General features: G+C 54.9%; 1 protein-coding gene across 6 annotated transcripts in view; it reads left to right on the top strand.

Moving 5' to 3' along the window:
* Window positions 1-17,209, top strand: part of FCHO1 (FCH and mu domain containing endocytic adaptor 1) — a 41,227-nt gene extending 24,018 nt beyond the window's left edge. For 5 of the 6 annotated variants that reach the window (XM_050769502.1, XM_050769504.1, XM_050769507.1 and 2 more), the window contains 20 exons: window positions 542-640; window positions 730-826; window positions 2,834-2,878; window positions 2,992-3,076; window positions 3,654-3,678; window positions 4,052-4,109; window positions 4,578-4,756; window positions 4,841-4,865; window positions 5,229-5,280; window positions 6,736-6,827; window positions 7,196-7,471; window positions 9,619-9,731; window positions 9,840-9,927; window positions 10,098-10,206; window positions 11,382-11,537; window positions 12,480-12,612; window positions 13,101-13,300; window positions 15,233-15,288; window positions 16,332-16,496; window positions 16,933-17,209. In XM_050769502.1, the coding sequence (XP_050625459.1) occupies window positions 542-640; window positions 730-826; window positions 2,834-2,878; window positions 2,992-3,076; window positions 3,654-3,678; window positions 4,052-4,109; window positions 4,578-4,756; window positions 4,841-4,865; window positions 5,229-5,280; window positions 6,736-6,827; window positions 7,196-7,471; window positions 9,619-9,731; window positions 9,840-9,927; window positions 10,098-10,206; window positions 11,382-11,537; window positions 12,480-12,612; window positions 13,101-13,300; window positions 15,233-15,288; window positions 16,332-16,496; window positions 16,933-16,955 (2,076 nt within the window). In that variant the 3' untranslated portion in view covers window positions 16,956-17,209. The remainder of the gene's footprint in view (window positions 1-541; window positions 641-729; window positions 827-2,833; window positions 2,879-2,991; window positions 3,077-3,653; window positions 3,679-4,051; window positions 4,110-4,577; window positions 4,757-4,840; window positions 4,866-5,228; window positions 5,281-6,735; window positions 6,828-7,195; window positions 7,472-9,618; window positions 9,732-9,839; window positions 9,928-10,097; window positions 10,207-11,381; window positions 11,538-12,479; window positions 12,613-13,100; window positions 13,301-15,232; window positions 15,289-16,331; window positions 16,497-16,932) is intronic. The other variant, XM_050769508.1, reaches the window with a different exon arrangement.
* The last annotated feature ends 5,834 nt before the right edge of the window (window positions 17,210-23,043 follow it).

The raw sequence follows: 23,043 nt of genomic DNA, 5'->3' as shown, positions 1-23,043 counted from the left end.
GCCTCTGCCTCCCTAGTAGTAGTTGGGATTACAGGCACCTGCCACCATGCCCAGCTAATTTTTGTATTTTTAGTAGAGACAGGGTTTCACCATGTTGCCCAGACTAGTCTTGAACTCCTGACCTCAGATGATCCGCCCACCTTGGTCTCCCAAAGTGCTGGGATTACAGGCGTAAAACACCACACCTGACCACCATTTCTGCTTCTTAAGTCTATTTTCCTCTCTGGGGACATCACTCCCAGGCAGACGTGCCCGTGTGTGTGTGTGTGTGTGTGTGTGTGTGTGTGTATGCATGCACATGTGTGCATCAAAGTGGGCCCCAACAACTCCCACTTACATCCTATCCACTCATTAGTTCAGAAATGGAAGTGTCTTTTTCTGTTGATTCAGAGAAAGTCCTAGGGCAGACTATCATTGGCCCTTCCCCAAATCAATCAGTGAGCCAAGGGCTTAGGGTGTTCTGATTGGTCAGGCTGAGTCACATGGCCACTCCTTCTTGGCCCTGACGTTCTTTCCACCTGCCTCTCCCGTCCTGCTTCAGCGCTTCCAAGCCATGGAGGAGACACACCTGAGGCACATGAAGGCGTTGCTGGGCTCCTATGCTCACTCCGTGGAGGACACGCACGTGCAGATCGGGCAGGTGAGTTGGGCAGGTGTGAGGAATGAGGCTGGGGTCACTGTTGGGCAAAGGGGCCTTGACCAGTTTCACACCCCGCCCACCTGGCACAGGTGCATGAGGAATTTAAGCAGAACATCGAGAACGTCAGCGTGGAGATGCTACTCAGGAAGTTTGCAGAGAGTAAGGGCACAGGCCAGGAGAAGCCAGGTGAGTCAGGGCAGCCATCAGGGGTCGGGCTTTAGTGCCACAGCTGCAGGTGATGGGCAGGACTCCAGAGGCAGGAGACTGAACCTCCCTGGGGCTTGGTTTCTTTCTTTCTCTCTCTTTTTTTTTTGAGATGGAGTCTCCCTCTGCCTCTGTCGCCCAGGCTGCAGTGCAGTGGTGCGATCTTGGCTCACTGCAACTGCTGCTTCGGGGTTCAAGCTATTCTCCTGCCTCAGCCTCCCGGAGAAGCTGGGACTACAGGCACGTGCCACCACACCCAGCTAATTTTTTTGTGTGTATTTTTAATAGAGATGAGGGTTCACCATGTTGGCCAGGCTGGTCTTGAACTCTTGACCTCAGGTGATCCCCCCGCCTCGGCCTCCCAAAGTGCTGGAATTACAGGCGTGAGCCACTGCTCATGGCCAGGCCTTGGTTTCTTCGTGGGAAAAATGGGATGCTGACGAGTCCAGCTCTCCAGCTTGATCTTACGGGTAAATCTCTTTGAACCAGATCCCACAGGAGCCTTGAGTGCCAGGCTCAGCTGTTCATACTTCACCCCCAGGGCCTAAGGGAGCCGTTGAGGGTTGTTGAGCAAAAGAACAATTTGCAAATGCTCAGATACAGGACTGGGGAGGAGTTAAGAGCAAAAGTTTTAGAGTCAGACCTGGGCTTGAGTCTTTTCCTCATCACTTGCTGTGTGACTTAGGACCTGTGTTTTGACTTCTCTGAGCCTCAGTTTCCTCATCTGTAAAGTGAGGATGTTAATAATGTTGTAACGTTCAGTGATTTAATTCAGGTAAAGGGCAAAGGGTGTGCCAGGCACACAGTAGGCACTCACTAAATGCTGGTATACAGTTATGTCTTCAAGTCTTGTTAACCAGCAAAACCTGTTCTTTCTCCCTCCTGTCTCTCTGGCTCGGCCCTGGCTCAGGTCACCCCTCCCTGCATGGGGCCCCACTCTTGCCTTTCACAGGCCCCAGATCTGTTGTGTCCTCCTCCTGCTCACACACCTTCCATGGCTCCCCATTGTTCTTGGGAGAGAGTTCCCACGCCTCATCCTGTCACTCAAAGCCCAGCCCACTGCACACATGCATGGTTCATCCCCCAACCCAACCCAAGTTCCAGCCACAAATGCTGGAAGTACGTGGAAGTAGCTCATGTCACCCCCTACAGTGGCACTAACCAGCTGGAACCAGACCAGCCCCTTGATCCATCCCACTCCTGATGATCTGGGGCTGGTTCTTGTCTGGGAACCTGATGGACCTTGAGTTCAGATCCAGGTGCCATTTTGTGGCCAAAAGTGTTCTACTCTTTTTTTTTTTTTGAGACGGAGTCTCGCTATGTCGCCCAGACTGGAGTGCAGTGGCGCGATCTCGGCTCACTGCAAGCTCCGCCTCCCGGGTTCACGCCATTCTCCTGCCTCAGCCTCCGGAGTAGCTGGGACTACAGGCGCCCGCCACCACGCCCGGCTAATTTCTTTTTGTATTTTTAGTAGAGACGGGGTTTCACCGTGTTAGCCAGGATGGTCTCGATCTCCTGACCTCGTGATCCGCCCGCCTCGGCCTCCCAAAGTGCTGGGATTACAGGCTTGAGCCACCGCGCCCCGCCAATGTTCTACTCTTTCGAAGCCCAGTCTCCCCACCCTCAGTTTAGTTTCTCTCTCTCTCTTTTTTTTTTTTTTTTTTTTTAATTTTTTTGAGGCAGAGTTTGCTCTGTCACCCAGGCTGGAGTGCAGTGGTGCAATCTCGGCTCACTGCAACCTCCGCCTCCTAGGTTCAAGCGATTCTCCCACCTCAGCCTCCCGAATAGCTGGGATTACAGGCACCTGCCACCAGGTCCGGCTAATTTTTTTGTAATTTTAGCAGAGACAGGGTTTCACCATGTTGGCCAGGCTCGTCTCGAACTCTTGACCTCAGGTGATCCACCCGCCTCAGCCTCCCAAAGTGCTGAGAATACAGGCCCGGGCCACTGTGCCCAGCCCCGCAATTGAGTTTCTGTCTCCTGTCTCAGGACCTCTGGACTTCGAGGCATACAGCGCGGCTGCCCTGCAGGAAGGCAAGTACGTCTGGGCCTGGATGCCCAGGCTGGACCGTGGGGGTGAGGAAGGCTGATATGAACGTGAAAGAAGGCACCTCCCAGTGCTCAGTTGCCCCCCAATCTATCCTCAGCGATGAAACGTTTGCGGGGAGCCAAGACCTTTCGCCTTCCGGGATTAAGCCGGCGGGAGCGGGAACCAGAGCCACCTGCAGCTGTGTGAGAAAGCGCCCCTGCCCGGTCTGGCCCAGGCTAGCCCGGGATCCCTTCCCCTGCCCAGGCTATCCCGGAAGTCCCCTCCTAGGATAGCCCAGGAGTATCCATATTCCAGGCTGGACCAGGATTCCCTCCACCCAAGCTAGACCAGGAGTGCCTCTGCCCCAGGCTAGCTCAATATTACCGCTGCCCAAGCTAGTCCAGAATTCTTCCTTTTGCCAGGTTAGGCCAAGAACTGCCTGTCGCAGAGTAAGCTAGCATTTCCCCTGTCCGAGCTGGCCCAGGATTGTTCTGTTTGCCAAGGCTAGCCCCGACTTTCCCTACCTTCACAAGGCAGCCCTTCAAATGAGTTCCAGGATTCCTTCCCTCCCAGGCTGTTTGAGAACACTCTCTACTCAGCTAACTTCAGATTCAACCCCCTCCCCAAGCAAGCCTCAGGGTCCCACTGCCTCCAGGGCTAGCTCAGGGCAATATCACAGCCGGGGAGCTACCCCAGCTTCCATGTCCAGTGTTGGGGGCTGACAGGGGGCACCAGATGGGCTGCGGAAGCTGATACCAACATCTCTTCCTCCATCCCCAGAGATTTCCTGGAGCCCGATTCAGGGGTGAGTGACGTGGGAGGGGTCAGGCTGAGCTACAAGTGGAAGGAGTTTGATCCCACTCTTGGCTCCTAGAGACCGGATCCCTACTGGAAACTAAAGAGCCGAGATTGAGGGGCGGGCTGGAGCCTGGGGCTGAGTTCATATCCCACCTCAGCGGCAAAGTCCCGTGGACTACGTGGGTGTGAATAATGTCCCTGCCGAAGCTCAGTTTGTCCCAGGAACCTGCCCACACACCCAGGGAAGACAGTCGTTGCCATCAGGGTTGTTTTGAGGTCTGAGTCAAGGCCTGGGGGCGGGGCAGGCGGTGGTTGGCAGGGTGAGATGGAAGGTTCGATAGTGGGGAGCCTGACTCACCGCTGTCCCCCAACTCCCCTAGACATGTCCAGAGGTGGATGAAGAAGGTTTCACTGTCCGGCCTGATGTGACCCAGAACAATATCCTTCTGGCACCCCCCAGGAGCAGTTGTTGGCACAGCAAGGTCAAAACTGTCCACAATAACCAGTCCACCTTCAGCATGCCTCTCTGGGTACATCCTGGAGAGAGTCTCCCTTGTGGATGAAGCCAACCTAAATGTAAACACCCACTCTATGGAGTCAGCACTGGGCAAGAGGGAGAGAGAAAAGGAAAGCCAGCAAGGCTTCCTGGAGGAGGGGGCACCGGTGTTGGGGTTTTGCAGCTGAATAGGAGTTTGCCAGTTAGGTCTGCACATGCTTGTGCAAAGGCTTGGCTGGGGGGTGGGAGTGCTGGTGGGACATGGTGTCAGGACTGAAGGTGGCACATGGCGAGCGATGGGATTGGGCAGGACCTCGAAGGGTTTGAGCAGGGAGGGACAAGGTTGGACTGGAGAGCTGACTGGGGAGAAGCTTGTGTTGGGATTGGCTTGGACCTTGACTGCAGCCCACGCACGGCCGAGCCCTCCCGTTTCTCATCCAGCGACTCCGACTTCGATGACGAAGAGCCCCGCAAGTTCTACGTGCACATCAAGCCCGCCCCGGCCCGGGCTCCAGCCTGCAGCCCCGAGGCAGCAGCGGCACAGCTCAGGGCCACTGCGGGCAGCCTCATCCTTCCTCCTGGCCCAGGGGTGAGGCATGGGAGGGGTGCCCTGGGTGGTGCTGGCAAGGCTGGCTGGATGTGCTCATGTTGATGCTGCCCACTTTGTCCACAGGGCACCATGAAACGCCATTCTTCACGTGAGTAGCCTTTGGTCTTCAGAGTAGGGACGATCCTAAGGAGGGGAGGCTATGGGTGTGGGCTTGAATCAAAGCTCTGTTTTGTAACTTGGGGCAGGCTGCTTAACCACACTGACCTTCAGTCTCCTTTTCTGTAAAATGAGGTCATTATGAAATTAAGTGAGAGCTGAAAGGGGCAGCTGGGGCCAGGAGGAGCCAGCATCTGGAGACGGGCTCGCTCAGGCTTGAATCTGTGTCTGCCTGATTTGCTGATCACCTTGGGCAACTGGCTGGACACCCCCAAGCCTCGGTCCCTTGGTCCGTGAAGTGGGGAGCATTGCAGGCAGGGTGACAAGAAAGCTCAAGGAGGTACATCTCTTGTAGGGGACGCTGCTGGGAAACCCCAGAGACCTCGGTCTGCCCCCAGAACTGGCAGGTGGGTTCCACACGAGTGGGCAGGTGGGGGCTGTCCCCACCTCCGCCTCCCCATGTCTCCACCTGGTGTTCTCTTGTCTCGGCTGGGAGTTGATGTCATGCTGGGGTTTTTTTTGTTTTTGTTTTTGTTTTGAGACAGAGTCTCACTCTGTCGCCCAGACTGGAGTGCAGTGGCGCGATCCCGGCTCACAGCAGCCTCCACCTCCTGGGTTCAAGCAATTTTCATGCCTCAGCCTCCCAAGTAGCTGGGACTACAGGCACACACCACCACACCCAGCTAACTTTTGTATTTTTAGTAGAGACAGGGTTTTACCATGTTGGCCCGGCTGGTCTCGAACTCCTGACCTCAAGTGATCTGCCCGCCTCGGCCTCCCAAAGTGCTGGGATTACAGGCATGAGCCATTGCGCCTGGCCCATGTTGGCTTTTGAGGGACCATTTAGTCATTCATTTGATGAACATTTATTGAGTGCCTGCTATGTACTTGTGCTGTTCTAGGGCTTGGGTTCTGAGACAGGCGTCCCTTCTCAGAATCACATTCTAGTGACTCAGATTTTAAGAATAGCAAATAAGGCCAGGTGTGGTGGCTCACACCTGTAATCCCAGCACTTTGGGAGGCCAAGGCGGGCAGATCACCTGAGGTTGAAAGTTCGAGACCAGCCTGACCAACATAGAGAAACCCCATCTCTACTAAAAATACAGCATTAGCTGGGCATGGTGGCGCATGCCTGTAATCCTAGCTATTCGGGAGGCTGAGGCAGGAGAATCGCTTGAACCTGGGAGGCGGAGCTTACAATGAGCTGCTGTTGCACCATTGCACTCCAGCCTGGGTAACAGGAGGAAACTCTGCCTCAAAAAAAAAAAAAAAAAGCAAATAAGTTAGAGCATATTCAATATTTCTAAGTGCTACGAAGAAATGAAAGCCGATGATGCAAAGACAGAAGGAGGTGACTTCCCTTGAGGTGTGGATGGGAACCTCCTCGAGGGGGTGACTTGGAGCTAAGCCCCAAAGAGGAGCCAGGAGGTGGCTATGAAGAGAGCTGGGGAAATGGAACTCCAGACTCGGAACAGGCTGAGCACCGTGGCTCACACCTGTAATCCCAGCACTTTGGGAGACCAAAGCGGGCAGATCACTTGAGGTCAGGAGTTTGAGATCAGCCTGGCCAGCATGGTGAAACCCTGTCTCTGCTAAAAGTACAAAAATTAGCCAAGCATGGTGGCAGGTGCCTGTAATCCCAGCTACTCTGGTGGCTGAGGTAGGAGAATTGCTTGAACCCAGGAAGCGGGGGTTGCAGCAAGCTGAGATTGTGCCGCACTGCAGCCTGGCCGAACGGCGAGACTCCGTCTAAAAAAAAAAAGAAAGAAAGAAAAAGACCGGGAACAGCATGTGCAAAGGCCCTGGGGTGGGATGAGGCTTGGGAAAAATAGAAGCAGTCCTCTTGGCCTCACCCTCTCTAGCTGTGCAGAGAGATTGCAGTCAGAGGAGCAGGTGTCCAAGAACCTCTTTGGGCCGCCCCTGGAGTCAGCCTTTGACCACGAAGATTTTACAGGTGATGGGGATAAGGGATTGGAGGTCATGGGTGTGGCCAGAGGGAGGATGGGTGGGGCCATTGCAAAGTTAGACCAATCGAGTACCTTGGAGGCCAGGCTGGAGGGAGGACTAGTCCGTGTCAGGGTGGGCGGGGCCAGAGTACAGGTGGGAGGGGCCATAGATAGGACAGGGCCTTGGCCAGTGGGCGGTGACTGGGTGGATGGGCCGGACTTTTGTGTAGAGGGAAGTCACCAGAAGGCATAGCCTTGGGGGCTATGAATGGGGGCCCCCCTGACCCTCCCTCGACGTGGCCGTGGCCTCCAGGAGGATGGGCAGGGACTCCAAGTGGGCGAGGGTCGGAGCTGACCGCCCGCTTCCCTCCCCAAGGCTCTAGCAGCCTGGGCTTCACCTCCAGCCCCTCCCCTTTCTCCTCCTCGTCGCCCGAAAACGTGGAGGATTCCGGCCTGGACTCTCCGTCCCACGCGGCACCTGGCCCCTCCCCAGATTCCTGGGTCCCCCGCCCAGGCACCCCGCAGAGCCCGCCCAGCTGTAGGGCGCCACCCCCAGAGGCCAGGGGTATCCGAGCACCGCCTCTGACAGACTCGCCGCAGCCCCTCGCCCCGTCTCCAGGCCCCTGGGGGCTGGAGGCCTTGGCCGGAGGAGGTGAGTCCAGCGGGTCTGCGCCTGAGAGTTGCTGGAACCCTGGGCGGGTGATTGAGCGCCCGCTGTGGGCAGGGCCTGATCAGGCTGCTGGAGACACAGCTAGGACCAGGCAGGCAGAACCTCCCACCGTTGCAGGGACAACAATGAGATGGACATTTAGCAAGGCAGGTGGTAGCGGGTGCCAGGTGGGGGCCCTCCCTGAGGAAGGGACATCTGAGCTGAGATTTGAGGGAGGTGAGGACAGAACCACGTGGACATGAGGGGAAAGACGTGCTGGGCAGAGGGCACAGCCCCTGCAAGGGCCCTGGGGCAGGAGCGCGCTAGGCCTGTCTGAAGAACAGCAAGGAGGTCTGCCTGCTGGAACGGGGTGATGAGGGGAGGAGGAGGAAGAGAAGGGGGGTGTGGGCAGGGCCTGATGGGCACAGGGAGGGCTTGTGAGTGTTACCCTGAGTAACGCTGAGGGCCATGAGCAGGGGAGGGGCGGATGGACATCGAGGCTGGGCCTGTAGGTGTCAGGTGCACAGTGGACCCTGAGTTTGGGAAAGGTCAGGTCAGAGCACCTTCTCGACAGAGCACCCCCTCCTTGAAGACGTCATCAAAACAGGAGGAGCAGCCGCCCAGAGAGAGTAGAGGAGAGGACAGAGCCGGGGACCCTGGAGGGGTTGGAGACAGGAGGACAGCAGGTTGGGGGAGAGGGGCGGGGTGGGCTCCTAGGGGCTACCGGAGGAGAATGGGAAGCCCCTGAGTCAGAGCGACTGTGGGCTGTGACCACCTCGAGGTCCCCAGCAGTGCCAACAAGGGCGCTTGGCACCCTCCATAGGAAAGGGCCTGGCTGGAGCCTGTTCAAGGGAGAGCGGAGTGGGTGGAGACCACAGACTGGGGGCAGAAGTTGTTTTTTTTTTTTTTTTTTGAGAAGGAGTTTTGCTCTTGTTGCCCAGGCTGGAGTGCAGTGGTGCGATCTTGGCTTACTGCAGCCTTTGCCTCCCAAGTTCAAGCAATTCTCTGCCTCAGCCTCCCAAGTAGCTGAACTACAGGTGCACACCGCCACACCTGGCTAATTTTTTTTTTTTTTTTTTTTTTTTTGAGGCAGAGTCTCGCTCTGTCGCCCAGGCTGGAGTGCAGTGGCACCATCTCGGCTCACTGCAAGTTCTGCCTCCCAGGTTCACACCATTTTCTGGCTTCAGTCTCCCGAGTAGCTGGGACTACAGGCGCCCGCCACCACGCCCGGCTAATTTTTTGTGTTTTTAGTAGAGATGGGGTTTCACCATGTTGGCCAGACTGGTCTTGAACTCCTGACCTCAGGTGATCTGCCTGCCTCGGCCTCCCAAAGTGTTGGGATTACAGGTGTGAGCCCCCACATCCGGCCTGAGCAGAGGCTCTTATCCAACCCGGCAAATTTTGCCCCCCAGGGGACATTGTCAATGTCTAGAGACATTTTTGGTTGTCATCACCAGGCAGGAGTGGTGCTCCTGGCATTCAGTGGGTGGAGGCCTCGGTTGCTACTCAGCACCCTACAGTGCACAAGGCAGCCACCATCCACAAGAATGGTCCAGCCCCCAAATGTCTGCAGTGCTGAGGCTGAGAAAGTCAGGTACAGGGGGGAGCACAGACTGGGGTGCAGGTGAGAGGGGAGGTAGGTGGGAGGGGAGGTAGGTGGGAGGGGAGGTAGGTGAGCAAGTGAGCACGTTCATAGATGGAACACAGCCAGAACCCTGAAGAAGCAGGAGAGGGAGGGGAGCTTGGGTGTTAAAGGCATGAGACTCAGACACAGGCCACAGTAGGTGGCTGCAGTCAGGTTCCCGGAGAGGGTAGAGGTCACAGAATGGCTGAATGTTGGCTAAAAACCCTCTGCTGAATCCCCCCTACAGTATACCTGCGTCTTAAGCCTTCAGTGCTTGCTTGCATATCCCCAGTAATGGGGAGCTCACCCCTTATTGGGCCACCATTCTGGCGTCTGGGAGGGTCAGGGGTGTGGACGGTATCCGCAGTGCTGTCTGGCACCTTTTCTGCAACCCCAGGACTTCAGACCCATTGGGAGTCTCCACGGAAAAGCCCATCTCCTATATTTTGGCTGAGTGTGTGCCCCTGGGGAGGCCCCAGAGGCCCTGGGCAGCATCTCAGCAGTGCCTCTTTGTACTTGCTCCCAGACCTGATGCCTGCACCTGCCGACGCCACAGCCAGGGAGGGCCTGGCAGCCCCACCCAGGAGACTCCGCTCTAGGAAGGTGTCCTGCCCTCTCACACGTAGCAACGGGGACCTGGTAGGTGAGGGGGTGTGGCAGGAGCTGGGCTGGGGGTCGTCTCCGGGATCAGCTTTTGGGCGCTGGTCCTGGGGCACTCATAGCCCAGACTGTCTATTTCCCTTCCAGTCTCGTTCCCTGAGCCCCTCCCCACTGGGCTCTTTAGCCCCCAGCACTGCCTTGGAACGGCCCAGCTTCTCATCCCAGACAGGACATGGTACGTGAGAGCGGTCCTGGGCCCAGCTTTAGGCCTCAGTGTCACCTTCTCTGGTCTGGGTGGGTGGCTTCTCTGTTGGCAGAGGTGTGGTTGGGCGGGGGGTCTGGAGCCTGGAGCCTGTGTTCATGCTGTCTGTCCGTTGTTCCCCATTCCCTCCCCACCACCCCCAGGAGTCTCCCGGGGTCCGAGCCCTGTGGTCCTGGGCTCCCAGGATGCCCTGCCCGTAGCCACAGCCTTCACGGAGTACGTCCATGCCTACTTCCGTGGCCACAGCCCCAGGTACCCGGTGATGGGCAGACAAGGGCCCGTGGGGGGTCTGTGTTGGGGAGGGTCCAGCAGGGACAGCTTTCAGATGTGCTTCATGGTCTATCTTATGGTGAAAGGGCCTTGAACACTGAGCCAAGTGACCAGGCCCCTGTCCTGAGGGCAGTGGAGCCATAGGAGGGCCTTTTTTTTTTTTTTTTTTTTTTTTTATAACTGAGACGGAGTTTCACTCTTGTTGCCCAGGCTGGAGTGCAGTGGTTCAATCTCAGCTCCCTGCAACCTCCGCCTCCCGGGTTCAAGCCATTCTCCTGCCTCAGCCTCCCGAGTAGCTGGAACTACAGGTGCATGCCACTGCACCTGACTAAATTATTGTATTTTTTGTTTGTTTGTTTTGAGACAGGGTCTCACTCTGTTGCCCAGGCTGGAGTGTAGTGGTGTGATCTTGGCTTACTGTAAACTCTGCCTCCTGGGTTCAAGAGATTCTCCTGCCTCAGCCTCCCAAGTAATTATGGGATTACAGGCACACATCACCACACCCGGCTGATTTTGTGTTTTTAGTCGAGACCGGGTTTCACCATGTTGGCCAGGCTGGTCTCGAACTCTTGGCCTCAAGTGATCCACCTGCCTCGGCCTCCCAAGGTGCTAGGATTATAGACATGAGCCACCGTGCCCGGCCATAGGAGAGCATTTGAGCAGGGCTAGGCATTGCTGTAGACTCCAAGGCTGCCGTGGGCATTGAGATGAAGGGAGTGACACTAGAAGTTAGGCCCAGTAAGGGGGTAAGGGGATGGGTTAAGGACGAGTGGAGGGCAGGGGTATATATTGGGGTGGCCTTCAGCAGAAAAGATCTAAAAGTCAAACCATGAAGAAGAGGAGAGTGTCAGATCAAAAACCCAAGCAAAGGACAGCTAAAAAAACTGAACATTTTAATTTGAGCTCCCTGGTGGCCTAGGAGAAAAGAGAACTAGGGAAGGAGATGTTGCTGCCTCCTTCAGCCCAGGGTGGATTCTTCCTGTCCAGGCAGGAATGAAAGAGGAGGAGGTTGGGGGAAAGGATATGGGGGATCATCAGGGCCATCCTAGATCTGAGGTGTCTGGGGAGCCACAGGCATCAGTGGAACCAGGAGAAGGGGGAGGATGAGACACCAGGCAGAGCCCTAAGCCAACACCCAGTCCCCTCATCCTCCCCAGCTGCCTGGCTCGAGTAACTGGGGAGCTGACCATGACCTTCCCTGCTGGCATCGTGCGTGTGTTCAGCGGGACCCCACCCCCACCTGTCCTCAGCTTCCGGCTTGTACACACAGCCCCTATTGAGCACTTCCAGCCCAACGCCGATCTGCTCTTCAGGTACTATGGATGGGCAGTGGGAGAGGGCCTCGGAGGCTGCTGGGGGTCAGGGGCTTCCGGGCTCTGAATTCCCTCTCTGCTTCCTGGGAATTTTTTTTTTTTTTTTTTTTTTTTTTTTTTTTTTTTGTAGAGATAGAGTCTTGCTCTGTCACCCAGGCTGGAGTGCAATGGCGTGATCTTGGCTCACTGCAGCTCCGCCTCCCGGGTTCAAGCAATTCTCCTGCCTCAGCTTCCCGAGTAGCTGCGATTACAGGCCACTACACTCAGCTAATTTCTTTTTTAGTAAAGACAGGGTTTCACCTTGTTGCCCAGGCTGGTCTCGAACTCCTGAGCTCAGGCAATCCGTCTGCCTTGGCCTCCCAAAGTGCTAGGATTACAGGCGTGAGCCACCACACCGGCCTGATTTTTTTTTTTTTAATTATTATTATTATTGTTTTGAGATACAGTTTTGCTATCGTTGCCTAGGCTGGGGTGCAGTGGTGCGATCTCGGCTCACTGCAACCTCCACCTCCTGGGTTCAAGTGATTCTCCTGCCTCAGCCTCCTGAGTAGCTGGGATTACAGGCATGTGCCACCATGCCTGGCTGATTTTTGCATTTTTAGTAGAAATGGGGTTTCACCACGATGGTCAGGCTGGTCTTAAACTCCTGATCTCAGGTGATCCACCTGTCTCAGCCTCCCAAAGTGCTGGGATTACAAGCATGAGCCACCGCACCCAGCCACCTCCTGGGATTTGCTGTGTGGCCTGGGGCAAGTAACTTGCCCTCTCTGACCCTTGTTTTCCATCCCTCCTTTACTGCCACCACCACTACCATCCAGGTAGGGCTTTGCTGGGCCCAGGGTGGACCAGGAAATTACATCTTTAGGAAGGGGTAGATTGAATGCTGGGAGCCCTGGGAGGGCATGTCCCGAGGATTGCGGTGATCAGTCCGGGTTTCTGCAGTGACCCCTCCCAGAGTGACCCTGAGACCAAAGACTTCTGGCTCAACATGGCAGCTCTGACCGAGGCTCTGCAGCGCCAGGCAGAGCAGAACCCCACCGCCTCCTACTACAACGTGGTGCTGCTGCGATACCAGGTGTGCCACCCGCATGGGTCCGGGAGGAGGTGGTGGAGTAGGGGACACGGTGAGCTGGCAGCAGACCTGGAGGCGCCTGCATGTTGGTCAGGCTGGTCTCGAACTCCTGACCTCAAGAGATCCAACCCGTGAGAGCTGATGAGCTGGAGGGAGTAGGCAGGGTGGGTGGGGAATGAAGGGTGGAGGAGTAGGCAGTGTGGGAGAGCATGCATCCCCTGTTGCAGATAGCATCTTTATATGAACTAGAAGCAGCCTAGCCCTGGAATCTTTCACTTGAACTTCCCTGGGAGAGTTTGTTAGAATGAGGCGCTCTCCTGCCCCCTGCTGGAAACCTGGTGTAATACAGCCTCTCATCCATCAAATCTCCCTGTGATTGGGCCCCCTTGGGGCGGTGTGTGCATCGCGGGGTCAAGTGGTTGAATAGCACATGATGTGGCAAGACGGGATGGCCCAAGCTGTGTCCTCTCTCCCATTCTCATTCTTCCTAGTTCTCCCGCCCGGGTCCCCAGTCTGTGCCTCTGCAGCTCAGTGCCCACTGGCAGTGTGGGGCCACCCTCACCCAGGTCTCAGTGGAGTACGGCTACCGGCCCGGTGCCACAGCTGTGCCCACGCCACTCACGAACGTCCAGATCCTGCTGCCTGTGGGGGAACCTGTGACCAACGTCCGCCTGCAGCCGGCCGCCACCTGGTGAGGGCGTGCAGGAAGCCAAGGAAAACTTAGCAGTTTCCCCCATAACCCCAGACTTTCTCCTTGATGCAACAGTTAAAGGGTGCACCCTAGGCCTGACCGTTAACTGTGAGCCCACCTTCCTTAGCACTGAGGGTGATATTATGAGGGCCAGGCGCTGTGGCTCATGCCTGTAATTGCAGTGCTTTGGGAGGCTGAGGTGGGAGGATCACTTGAGGCCAGGAGTTTGAGACCAGCCTGGGCAATATAGTGAGACCTCATCGCTACAAAAAAATATTTTGTTTATTTATTTATTTTATTTATTTTGAGATGAAGTCTCACTCTGTCGTGCAGGTTGGAGCGCAGTGGCACGATCTCAGCTCACTGCAACCTCCGCCTCCCGGGTTCAAGCGATTTTTCTCTGCCTCAGCCTCCCGAGTAGCTGGGATTACGAGGGCCTGCTACACGCCCAGCTGATTTTTGTATTTTTTTAGTAGGCGTGGGGTTTCACCATGTTGGCCAGGCTTGTCTCGAACTCCTGACCTCAGGTGATCCACCCGCCTTGGCCTCCCAAAGTACCGGGATTATAGGCATGAGCCACTGTGTCCAGCCTTGCAAAAAAAATATTTTAAAAAGTAGTCAATCATGGTAGTGTGCTCTTGTAGTCCCAGCTACTCAGCAGGCTGAGACAGAAGGATCGCTTGAACCCAAGAGTTGAGGCTTCAGGGAGTTACCCTGGGTGACAACTGTCTCTTAAAAAACAAAAATTGTCACCCCTGTAATCCCAGCACTTTGGGAGGCTGAGGCAGGCGGATCAGGAGGTCAGGAGATTGAGACCATCCTGGCTAACATGGTGAAACACCGTCTCTACTAAACAAAATAGAAGAAATTAGCCAGGCATGGTGGCGGGCGCCTGTAGTCCCAGCTACTTGGGAGGCTGAGGCAGGAGAATGGCGTGAACCCGGGAGGCGGAGCTTGCAGTGAGCCGAGATCGCGCCACCGCACTCCAGCCTGGGTGACAGAAAGAGACTTCATCTCAAAAAAAGAAAAAACAAAAGTTAAATTAAAAAAAAAAAAGTCGGCCGGGCGCGGTGGCTCACGCTTGTAATCCCAGCACTTTGGGAGGCCGAGGCGGGCGGATCACAAGGTCAGGAGATCGAGACTACGGTGAAACCCTGTCTCTGCTAAAAATACAAAAAATTAGCTGGGCGCGGTGGCGGGCGCCTGTAGTCCCTGCTACTCGGGAGGCTGAGGCAGGAGAATGGCGAGAACCCGGGAGGCGGAGCTTGCAGTGAGCCGAGATCGCGCCACTGCACTCCAGCCTGGGCAACAGAGCGAGACTCCGTCTTGAAAAAAAACAAAAACAAAAAACAAAAAACAAAAACAACAACAACAACAAAAAGTCTGCTGTGAAAAAGCCAGACTTATAGGACAGAATGCATCATCTAAAAGTGCAAGGAAGCTGGACATGGTGGCTTATGCCGGTAATCCCAGCACTTTGGAAGACCCAGGCAGGTGGATCACCTGAGGTCAGGAGTTCGAGACCAGCCTGGCCAATATGGTGAAACCCTGTCTCTACTAAAAATACAAAAAGTAGCCAGGCATGGTGGTGGGCGTCTGTAATCCCAGCTACTCAGGAGGCTGAGGGAGGAGAATCGCTTGAACCCGGGAGGCATAGGCTGCAGTGAGCAGAGATCACGCCAGTGCACACCAGCCAGGGCAACAGAGTGAGGCACCATCTCAAAACACACACACACACACATAAAAGTGCTGCAAGGCTGTGTGGCTCCGCGGCTGTTCCATATCTCACCCCCATTTCACAGATGGGGAAATTGAGGTGAAGTGGGGGAGAAAGTTTGCTGGGGTCACACAGCCAGGAGGCCGCTGAGGCGGGACCCTGGGCTCTCAGCATCCTCTGTGGGGAAGCCCTGATCAAGATTCTCTCACGGCCAGGAACCTGGAGGAGAAGCGGCTCACGTGGAGGCTTCCAGATGTGTCTGAGGCAGGGGGTGAGCTGTGGTTGTGCATGAGGGCTGGGTGGGAGGGACTGGGGTCAGCTGGGAGGCCCTTATTTATGTTGGGGAAGAATTAGGGACATACTGAGGGCGGGCAAGTATGGGCATTGAGGAAGGCTTTAAAAAGCTGGAGGAGGGCCGGGCTGGGTGGCATAGTCTGTAATCCCAGTGGTTTGGGAGGCCCAGGCTGCAGGATCACATGAGTCCAGCAGTTGGAGGCTGCAGTGACCTATGATCGCACCACTGCACTCTAGCCTGGGCAATAGAGCCAGACCCTGTCTCTAAAAAACAAACAAAAAAGGCCAGGTGCAGTGGCTCATGCCTGTAATCCCAGCACTTTGGGAGGCCAAGGCAGGTGGATCACTTGAGGTCAGGAGTTCAAGACCAGCCTGGCCAGCATGGTGAAACCCCGTCTCTACTAAAAATATAAAAATTAGCCAGGCGTGGTGGCATGCATCTGTGATCCCAGCTACTCGGGAGGCTGAGGCAGGAGAATCGCTTGAACCCAGTAGGCGGAGGTTTTAGTGAGCTGAGATCATGCCACCGCACTCTGGCCAGGGTGACAGAGTGAGACTGTCTCAAAAAAAAAAAAAAAAAAAAAAAAAAAAGCTGGAGGAGGGCCGAGCACAGTGGCATAGGTCTGTAATCCCAGTGCTTTGGGAGGCCCAGGTGGGAGGATCACTTGAGCCCAGGAGTTGGAGGCTGCAGTGACCTATGACTGTACCACTACACTCCAGCCTGGGCAACATAGCCAGACCCTGTCTCTAAAAAAAAAAAAAAAAAAAGCTGGAGGAGAGGGCGTCCCGGGGCCAGATGGCCAGACACAGCAGGTGCAAAGGCTCTGAGGCTGGACTCCCTTGCCAGCCACACAAAGCCCAGGGATGCCAGGAGAGACGGATGCAGGGGATTGAAGGGAGGTCTGATGGGGCACATGAAGGCCACAGAACAAAGGGCTTCAGGTGTGGGCCAAAGAGGAGCCTGTTTCACAGCTGGGATGCGGCTGGTGCCAGGGCACAGCTGACTGCAGGTCTCCCCAGGCTCTGGCCGCCTCTCTGCCAGCTGGGAGCCGCTCTCAGGGCCCAGCACACCTAGCCCCGTGGCCGCACAGTTCACCAGCGAGGGGGCCACTCTGTCGGGCGTGGACTTGGAACTGGTGGGCAGCGGTTACCGCATGTCACTGGTGAAGAGGAGGTTTGCCACAGGTACTCCCCAGCCCTGCTCTGGGTGACCTCAGGAGCCGGGACCTTGCTGGGGGCAAGCCCTGGGATGTGGGGAGGGATTGGGGCGTGGGGATCCTTGGGAAGGATAGGTGGGTGTTGGGGCCAGGAGACCCCAGATGGGGGGCACAGGTGGGCAAGGAGTCAGGGCCCCATGTGTCTGGGGCTGGCCCCTGGAGGACATCCTTGAAAGGACCCAAACCAGGGAGCCCGAAGTCCCCCCTGCCATCCCCTCCTCCAGCCCCATCCTGTTCTCCTGCCCCCAACAAGGGGCTCCTGGGGCCCAGTGGCAGCAAGGACAAGAGATACGGGGGTGTTTTGAAGAGGACAAGGATGATTGAAGCATCCCAGAGTCAGAGCCGGGGAACCCCTCCTGTACCCCTTCTCCCCACCGCTCCCCCTCACTGCTGCGCCCCCACAGGGATGTACCTAGTGAGCTGCTGAACCCGTAAATGCTGCCGCCCCAGCTCTACACTGCGCCCTGGTGCTGGCTGACTGCTCCCTACCCTCCTGCTGGACCCTGGGGCCTCCCGCCCCAGTCTCCCTGAGGCCCAGACTCCACGGAGAGGAGCCCCATGCCCAGCCGGCTGAGCCCAAGATTCGCTCCTCCCCCTCATGCCAACCCCACACAGGTCCTGGCCTTTTAATGTTCTTTGAATAAACACTTTATTTTCTAATAAAATAAAAAAGGAAACCTTTTCCTGCTCCAGGAAGTATCCTTTGCATTGCCAGAGAGGGGAGGAAGAGAAGGCGGATGAATGTGAGAGAACTAACGCACCTCCCTCCCTGCACTGCGTTCAACCTGTACAGGGCCATTCTGGGAGAGAAGGAACCAGACACCGCAGCCCCATGGGCTCAGAGGTGGGCTAGAGGGAGGGAGGAGGACTAGAGAAGCCCAGAAAGGGGTGCCAGGAGTCTTCCCAAGCAGTCAGGAAAACTTTCTAACGAGGGGGCATTATAAATGGGATTTTGAGGTATGAGTAGGAGTTAGCAAGCTAGGCATGGGCATCCCAAGCAAAGTGATAGAAGGTTGTTAGTTCAGTGAGGAAGCAATTAGTCAACCTACAAACATTAATTGAGTATCTACTGTATACCATGTAGCGGGGAGAGAGCTGTGAGTGGGACAAAGTCCTTGGAAGCCAGGAAGTGGAGATAGGAAGCCTGAGTGAAGAACCTGCTTGGCTGCCACTGGCTGTGTGATTTTGAGCGTGGGACTTGAGCCTCAGCGCATCTGCAACTCACCTCACTGGGTATCTGTGGGAGGTCACACACTTAGAAGAGTGCCAACTATAGGGCAAAACCCCCAGTAGTACCAGGCAGCTTTGGGAGCCCTAGGAGGAGGGTCGGCATTGGTGCAGGTGTGCAAGAGTGGCCCGCTGGGGAGGGCAGGACAGAAGCAGTAACAGAGACTGCAGTGGGGAGCAGGTCCGAGCCCAGTGGACAGTCTTAGGTCCTGATGGACATTCAGGGAACCAGGTCCCATGTTCCTGACCTTGAGGCTGTACAGACCCCAGAGAGCAAGCCCAGACTGGACGAAGCTCAAAAGGAAGGAAGGAGGAGGCGGGATTTGGCCTGAGACCTGCTGTGCGCTTTCTCTGATCCTCCCACCCTGTCCTCGAAAGAGAGAGTGCCTCTGGCTGTGCCTTGGTTTCCTTGTCTGTAAGGTGGGAGGAATCCTGTAGTTGGGAGAGGTTCAGGGAGCATTCCTGGCGCAAAGCAAGTGCATAAGTAACATTGGCTGAGAGTTGGGCACCGTGGCTCACACCTGTAATCCCAATGCTTTGGGAGGCTGAGGCAGGAGGATCACTTGAGACCAGGAGTTCAAGACCAGCCTGGGAAAATAGCAAGACCCCCTGTTTCTACAAAAATAGGAAAATTGACCAAGCATGGTGGCACACGCCTATGGTCCGAGCTACTCAGGAGGCTGAGGCAGGAGGATCAAATGAGCCCAGGAGGTTGAGGCTACAGTGAGCTAAGATCACACTGGTGCTCTCCAACCTGGGCAGCCACAGAGTGAGACACTGTCTCTTAAAACAAAATAGGCCGGGTAGGGTGGCTCATGCCTATAATCCCAGCACTTTGGGAGGCCGAGGCAGGTGGACCATTTGAGGTCAGGAGTTCAAGACCAGCCTGGCCAACATGGTGAAACCCCATCTCCCCTAAAAATACAAAAATTGGCCAGGTGATAGTGGTGTGTACCTGTAGTCCCAGCTACCTAGGAGGCTGAGGCAGGAGAATTGCTTGAGCCTGGGAAGCAGAAGTAGCGATGAGCCCAGATTGCACCACTGCGCTCCAGTCTGGGCAACAGAGTGAGACCCTGTATCAAAACAAAACAAAATAAAAACAACAAAAAAAAGTCAACTGTAGGAAGGAATGATGATTATAGGAGTTGGGGCATCAAATGGGGGCAGAGGTGGCTGCAGCACCTGCCCTGTCTGGCTACAAACAGCCCAGGGACTTCCAAGCCCTTCATGTCTTCTCCCTTGCAGGTCTTAACATCTAGGCTGTAAATTCAGAGACCACACCTGCGCAGCGGGGCCCTGGGTGTTGGAGAGAGCTGCAGCTTTATAGAGGTGATAAAATCAAAATTTGTTTGCCATCGCCTCCTCATAATGTAGCCTGATCTGGGTGTGGGTTCTTTCCTGTCTCATAAGTGGCAGGTATGTGGCACCTCCAAGTAGTTTTAATTGGCCTTCCTTGGGACACACATGAGGCTGGGCACCTTTGAAAATGAAGAAGTCATCTGGGATGGTGACTCATGCCTGTAAGTCCAGCACTCTGGGAGGCCAAGGCAGGCAGATCACTTGAGGTCAGGAATTCAAGACCAGCCTGGCCAACATGGTAGAACCCCATCTCTACTAAAAATACAAAAATAAGCCAGGCGTGGTGGTGGGCGCCTGTAATCCGCTATTTGGGAGGTTGAGGCAGGAGAATCGCTGGAGCCCAGGAGGAGGAGGAGGTTGCAGTGAGCTGAGAACATGCCACTGCACTCCAGCCTGGGAGACAGAGTGAGACTCCATCTCAAAAAAAAAAAACACCAAACAAACAGGGCTGGGTGTGTTGGCTCACGCCTGTAATCCCAGCACTTTGGCCAACATGGCCAGGAGTTGAGGCCAGGAGTTCGAGACCAGCCTGGCCAACATGGTGAAACCCCATCTCTACTAAGAATACAAAAGTTAGCTGGGCGTGGTGGCAGGTGCCTGTAATCTCAGCTACTGGGGAGGCTGAGGCAGGAGAATTGCTTGAATCCGGCAGGTGGAGGTTGCAGTGAGACGAGATGGCGCCACTGCACTCCAGCCTGGGTGACAGAGCAAGACTGCATCTCAAACAAACAAAGACAACACAAAAAACACAAGCAAACAATAAAGCGCAGAAGGCATTTTTCCCAGGTGTGGTCTCCTAACTGCCCAACCTTCCAGAGCAGGTGTGACATAACCTGTCTTAGAAGAGTGAATTCCAAAAGAGAGGGCATGGAACCTGTTAAACCTGCCAACCCCGGGCAGGCGTGATTCCATTATTCAGTTTACATGCCCTGGTCTCTTCCACCCGGGTGGCCTTAAAACCTCAGCTGTGACACAGAGTGATCCGTTGGCACTGCGCCATCAACTGGGTCACATGTCAGAGGCCACCCCCAGCTGGTAAGTGACCTAACTGGATTTTCTTTTGAGCTGAAATTCACAAAACAAAAAATGAACCACTATAAGGTGAACAATTCAGTGAGTTTCAGTATATTCATAATACTGTACAGCCACACCCTTTATCTAATTTCAGCACATCTTCATCCCCTTGGAAAGGAAACCCCGTCCCCTTCAGCAGTCATGCCCCATTTCCCCTCCCACAGCCCCTGGCAACCACTCATCCGCTTCCTGTCTCTCTGGATTTGCCTGTTCTGGGCATTTCATATAAATGGAATCATACAACACGTGGCCTTTTGTGTCTGGCTTCTTTCACTCAGCATCGTGTTTTTGAGTTTCATCCCCGTTGTAGCATGGATCAGGACTTCAATATCTTAACAGGACTTCAATCTCTCACTCTGTCACCCAGGCTGGAGTGCAGTGGCATGATCTCGGCTCACTGCAACCTCCATCTCCTGGATTTGAGCAGTTCTCCTGCTTCAGCTCCCCGAGTAGCTGGCATTACAAGCATGCACCACTATGCCCAGCTAATTTTTGTATTTTTAGTAGAGACGGGATTTTGCCATGTTGGCCAAGCTGGTCTCGAACTCCTGACCTCAAGTGATCTGCCTGTCTCAGCCTCCCAAAGTGCTGGGATTACAGGCATGAGCTACCGCGCCTGGCCAGGACTTTAGTATTTCTGATGGCTGAATAAAACTCCAGGCAGGGCACAGTGGCTCACACCTGTAACCCCAGCACTTTGGGAGGCCAAGGCAGGTGGATTGCTTGAGGTCAGGGATTCAAGACCAGCCCGGGCAACATGGTGAAACCCCCATCTCTACTAAAAATACAAAAAGTAGCTGGGCATGGTGGCAGGTGTCTGTAATCCCAGCTATTCGGGAAACTGAGGCAGGAGAATCACTTGAACCTGGGAAGTAGAGGTTGCAGTGAGCCAAGATCCTGCCACTGCACTACAGCCTGGGTGACAGAGTGAAACTCCGTCTCAAAAAAAAAAAAAAAAAAAAAAGAGATTCAAGACTCCACTGATGGACCACATATTGTTTATCCATTCATCCACTGGACATTTGGGTGGGTTACCTCCACCCAAACAGCTGAAAAGAGCATTGTGAATCATGCTATGAACTTGCCTATGCAAGCATTTGTTTGAACACCTGTTTTCAGTTCCTTTGGGTAGATACCTAAGAGGGCAATGGCGGGATCATAGGGTCATTCTAGTCTGTATTTGAACCCAGGCCCTTCGCCACCAGAATTCACTCTATTGCATCCAGTGAACCCCAGAATCACCCGGTTTAAAAGGACTGGGGGCTCAGGTGTCTGCATGTCTTACACATGGGAAAAGGGTAGGAGCGTTCAGTTTCCTAGGTGAGTGGGGCGGGGCTAGAGCTCACATCCTTCCAGCACCCTCAATTATGGAGAGCCAGCACCTGGTGGAGGAGGGGATGGGCCGGGACCCTGTCACAGGATGGTACTTTTTTTTTTTTTTTTGAGATGGAGTCTCGCTCTGTCGCGCAGGCTGGAGTGTAGTGGTGCTATCTCTGCTCACTGCAACCTCTACCTCCCAGGTTCAAGCGATTCTCCTGCCTCAGCCTCCTGAGCAGCTGGGATTACAGGCGCCTGCCACCACACCTGGCTAGTTTTTTTGTCTTTTTGTTTTTTATGAGACGGAGTCTCACTCTTCTCCCAGACTGGAGTGTAGTGGCATGATCTCTGCTCACTGCAACCTCTACCTCCCAGGTTCAAGTGATTCTCCTGCCTCAGCCTCCCCAGTAACTAGGATTACAGGTGCCCGCCAGTATGCCTGGCTAATTTTTGTATGTTTTAGTAGAGAAAGGGTTTCGTCATGTTGGCCAGGCTGGTCTCAAACTCCTGACCTCAGGTGACCCACCCACTTTGGCCTTGGCAGGTGCTGGGATTACCAGCATGATCTGCCCACCTCAGCCTTCCAAAATGCTGGGATTACAGGGGTGAGGCGCCCCGCCCAGGCAGCACGGGACTTTTGATTCTGGCTCCGTTCCGGCTCCTTCCCGGCCAACAACTCCCTTCCTGGGGCCCATGACTTGGAGAACCCAGGGGCCCAATAGGCTGAGCATAGACTCTGAATCAAAGTCCGAGGATTTATCACAGTAAGAGAGTGTGTGCACCTGGTACCACTGAGAACAGTAGTGCCACATTTGACACTATGACATTTCCGGTAATTGCCTTCCATACAGTTTTAATCATGCATTTGCTCTGAGGGTTCACTCCCCAGACCTCTCCCATCTAGAGGACCCAGGAGCTATTTCTTACATTTTACAGGTGAGGAAACTGAGGCACAGCCAGGCCATGTATACATCTCGGCTTCCTCCTCGGGAAGAAACAGGGATGGCTTTCTGAAACCATAGCCCAGCTCACACACCTGGACTTCCCCAACCCCAGAGCTCCCAACGCGGGCTCCAGGCTAGAATATTCTAGAGATTCAGAGGCAGCATAGGGCAGGGTTTGAATCCTAGCCAACCCCAAACCTAAAAATCTACAAATCTGAGGCCAGATGCAGTGGCTCACGTCTATAATTCAGCACTTTGGGGATCTGAGGCAGGCGGGTCACTTGAGGCCCACAGTTAAGACCAGCCTGGGCAATATGTCAAAACCCCATATCTAGAAAAATGACAAAAATTAGCCAGGCATGCTGGCCGGTGCCTGTAGTCCCAGCTACTCAGGAGGCTGAGGTGGGAGGATCGCTTGAACTGGGGAGGTCGACATTGTAGCGAGCCGAGATCACACCATTGCACTTTAGCCTGGGTGAAAAAACGAGATCCTGTCTCTCAAAAAAAAGAAAAAAAGAAAAGACTACAAATCTGTCTGATTTTCGACTTCCAGAACCCTTCCAAATGCCAGGGATGTCTGGGGGCACATCGTAG

The sequence above is a fragment of the Macaca thibetana genome, chromosome 19 (genome assembly GCF_024542745.1).
Source record: "Macaca thibetana thibetana isolate TM-01 chromosome 19, ASM2454274v1, whole genome shotgun sequence".
Lineage (NCBI taxonomy): Eukaryota > Metazoa > Chordata > Mammalia > Primates > Cercopithecidae > Macaca > Macaca thibetana.
The sequence above is the reverse complement of the archived record's forward strand: the minus strand, read 5'-3'. Positions and strand labels throughout refer to the sequence as shown.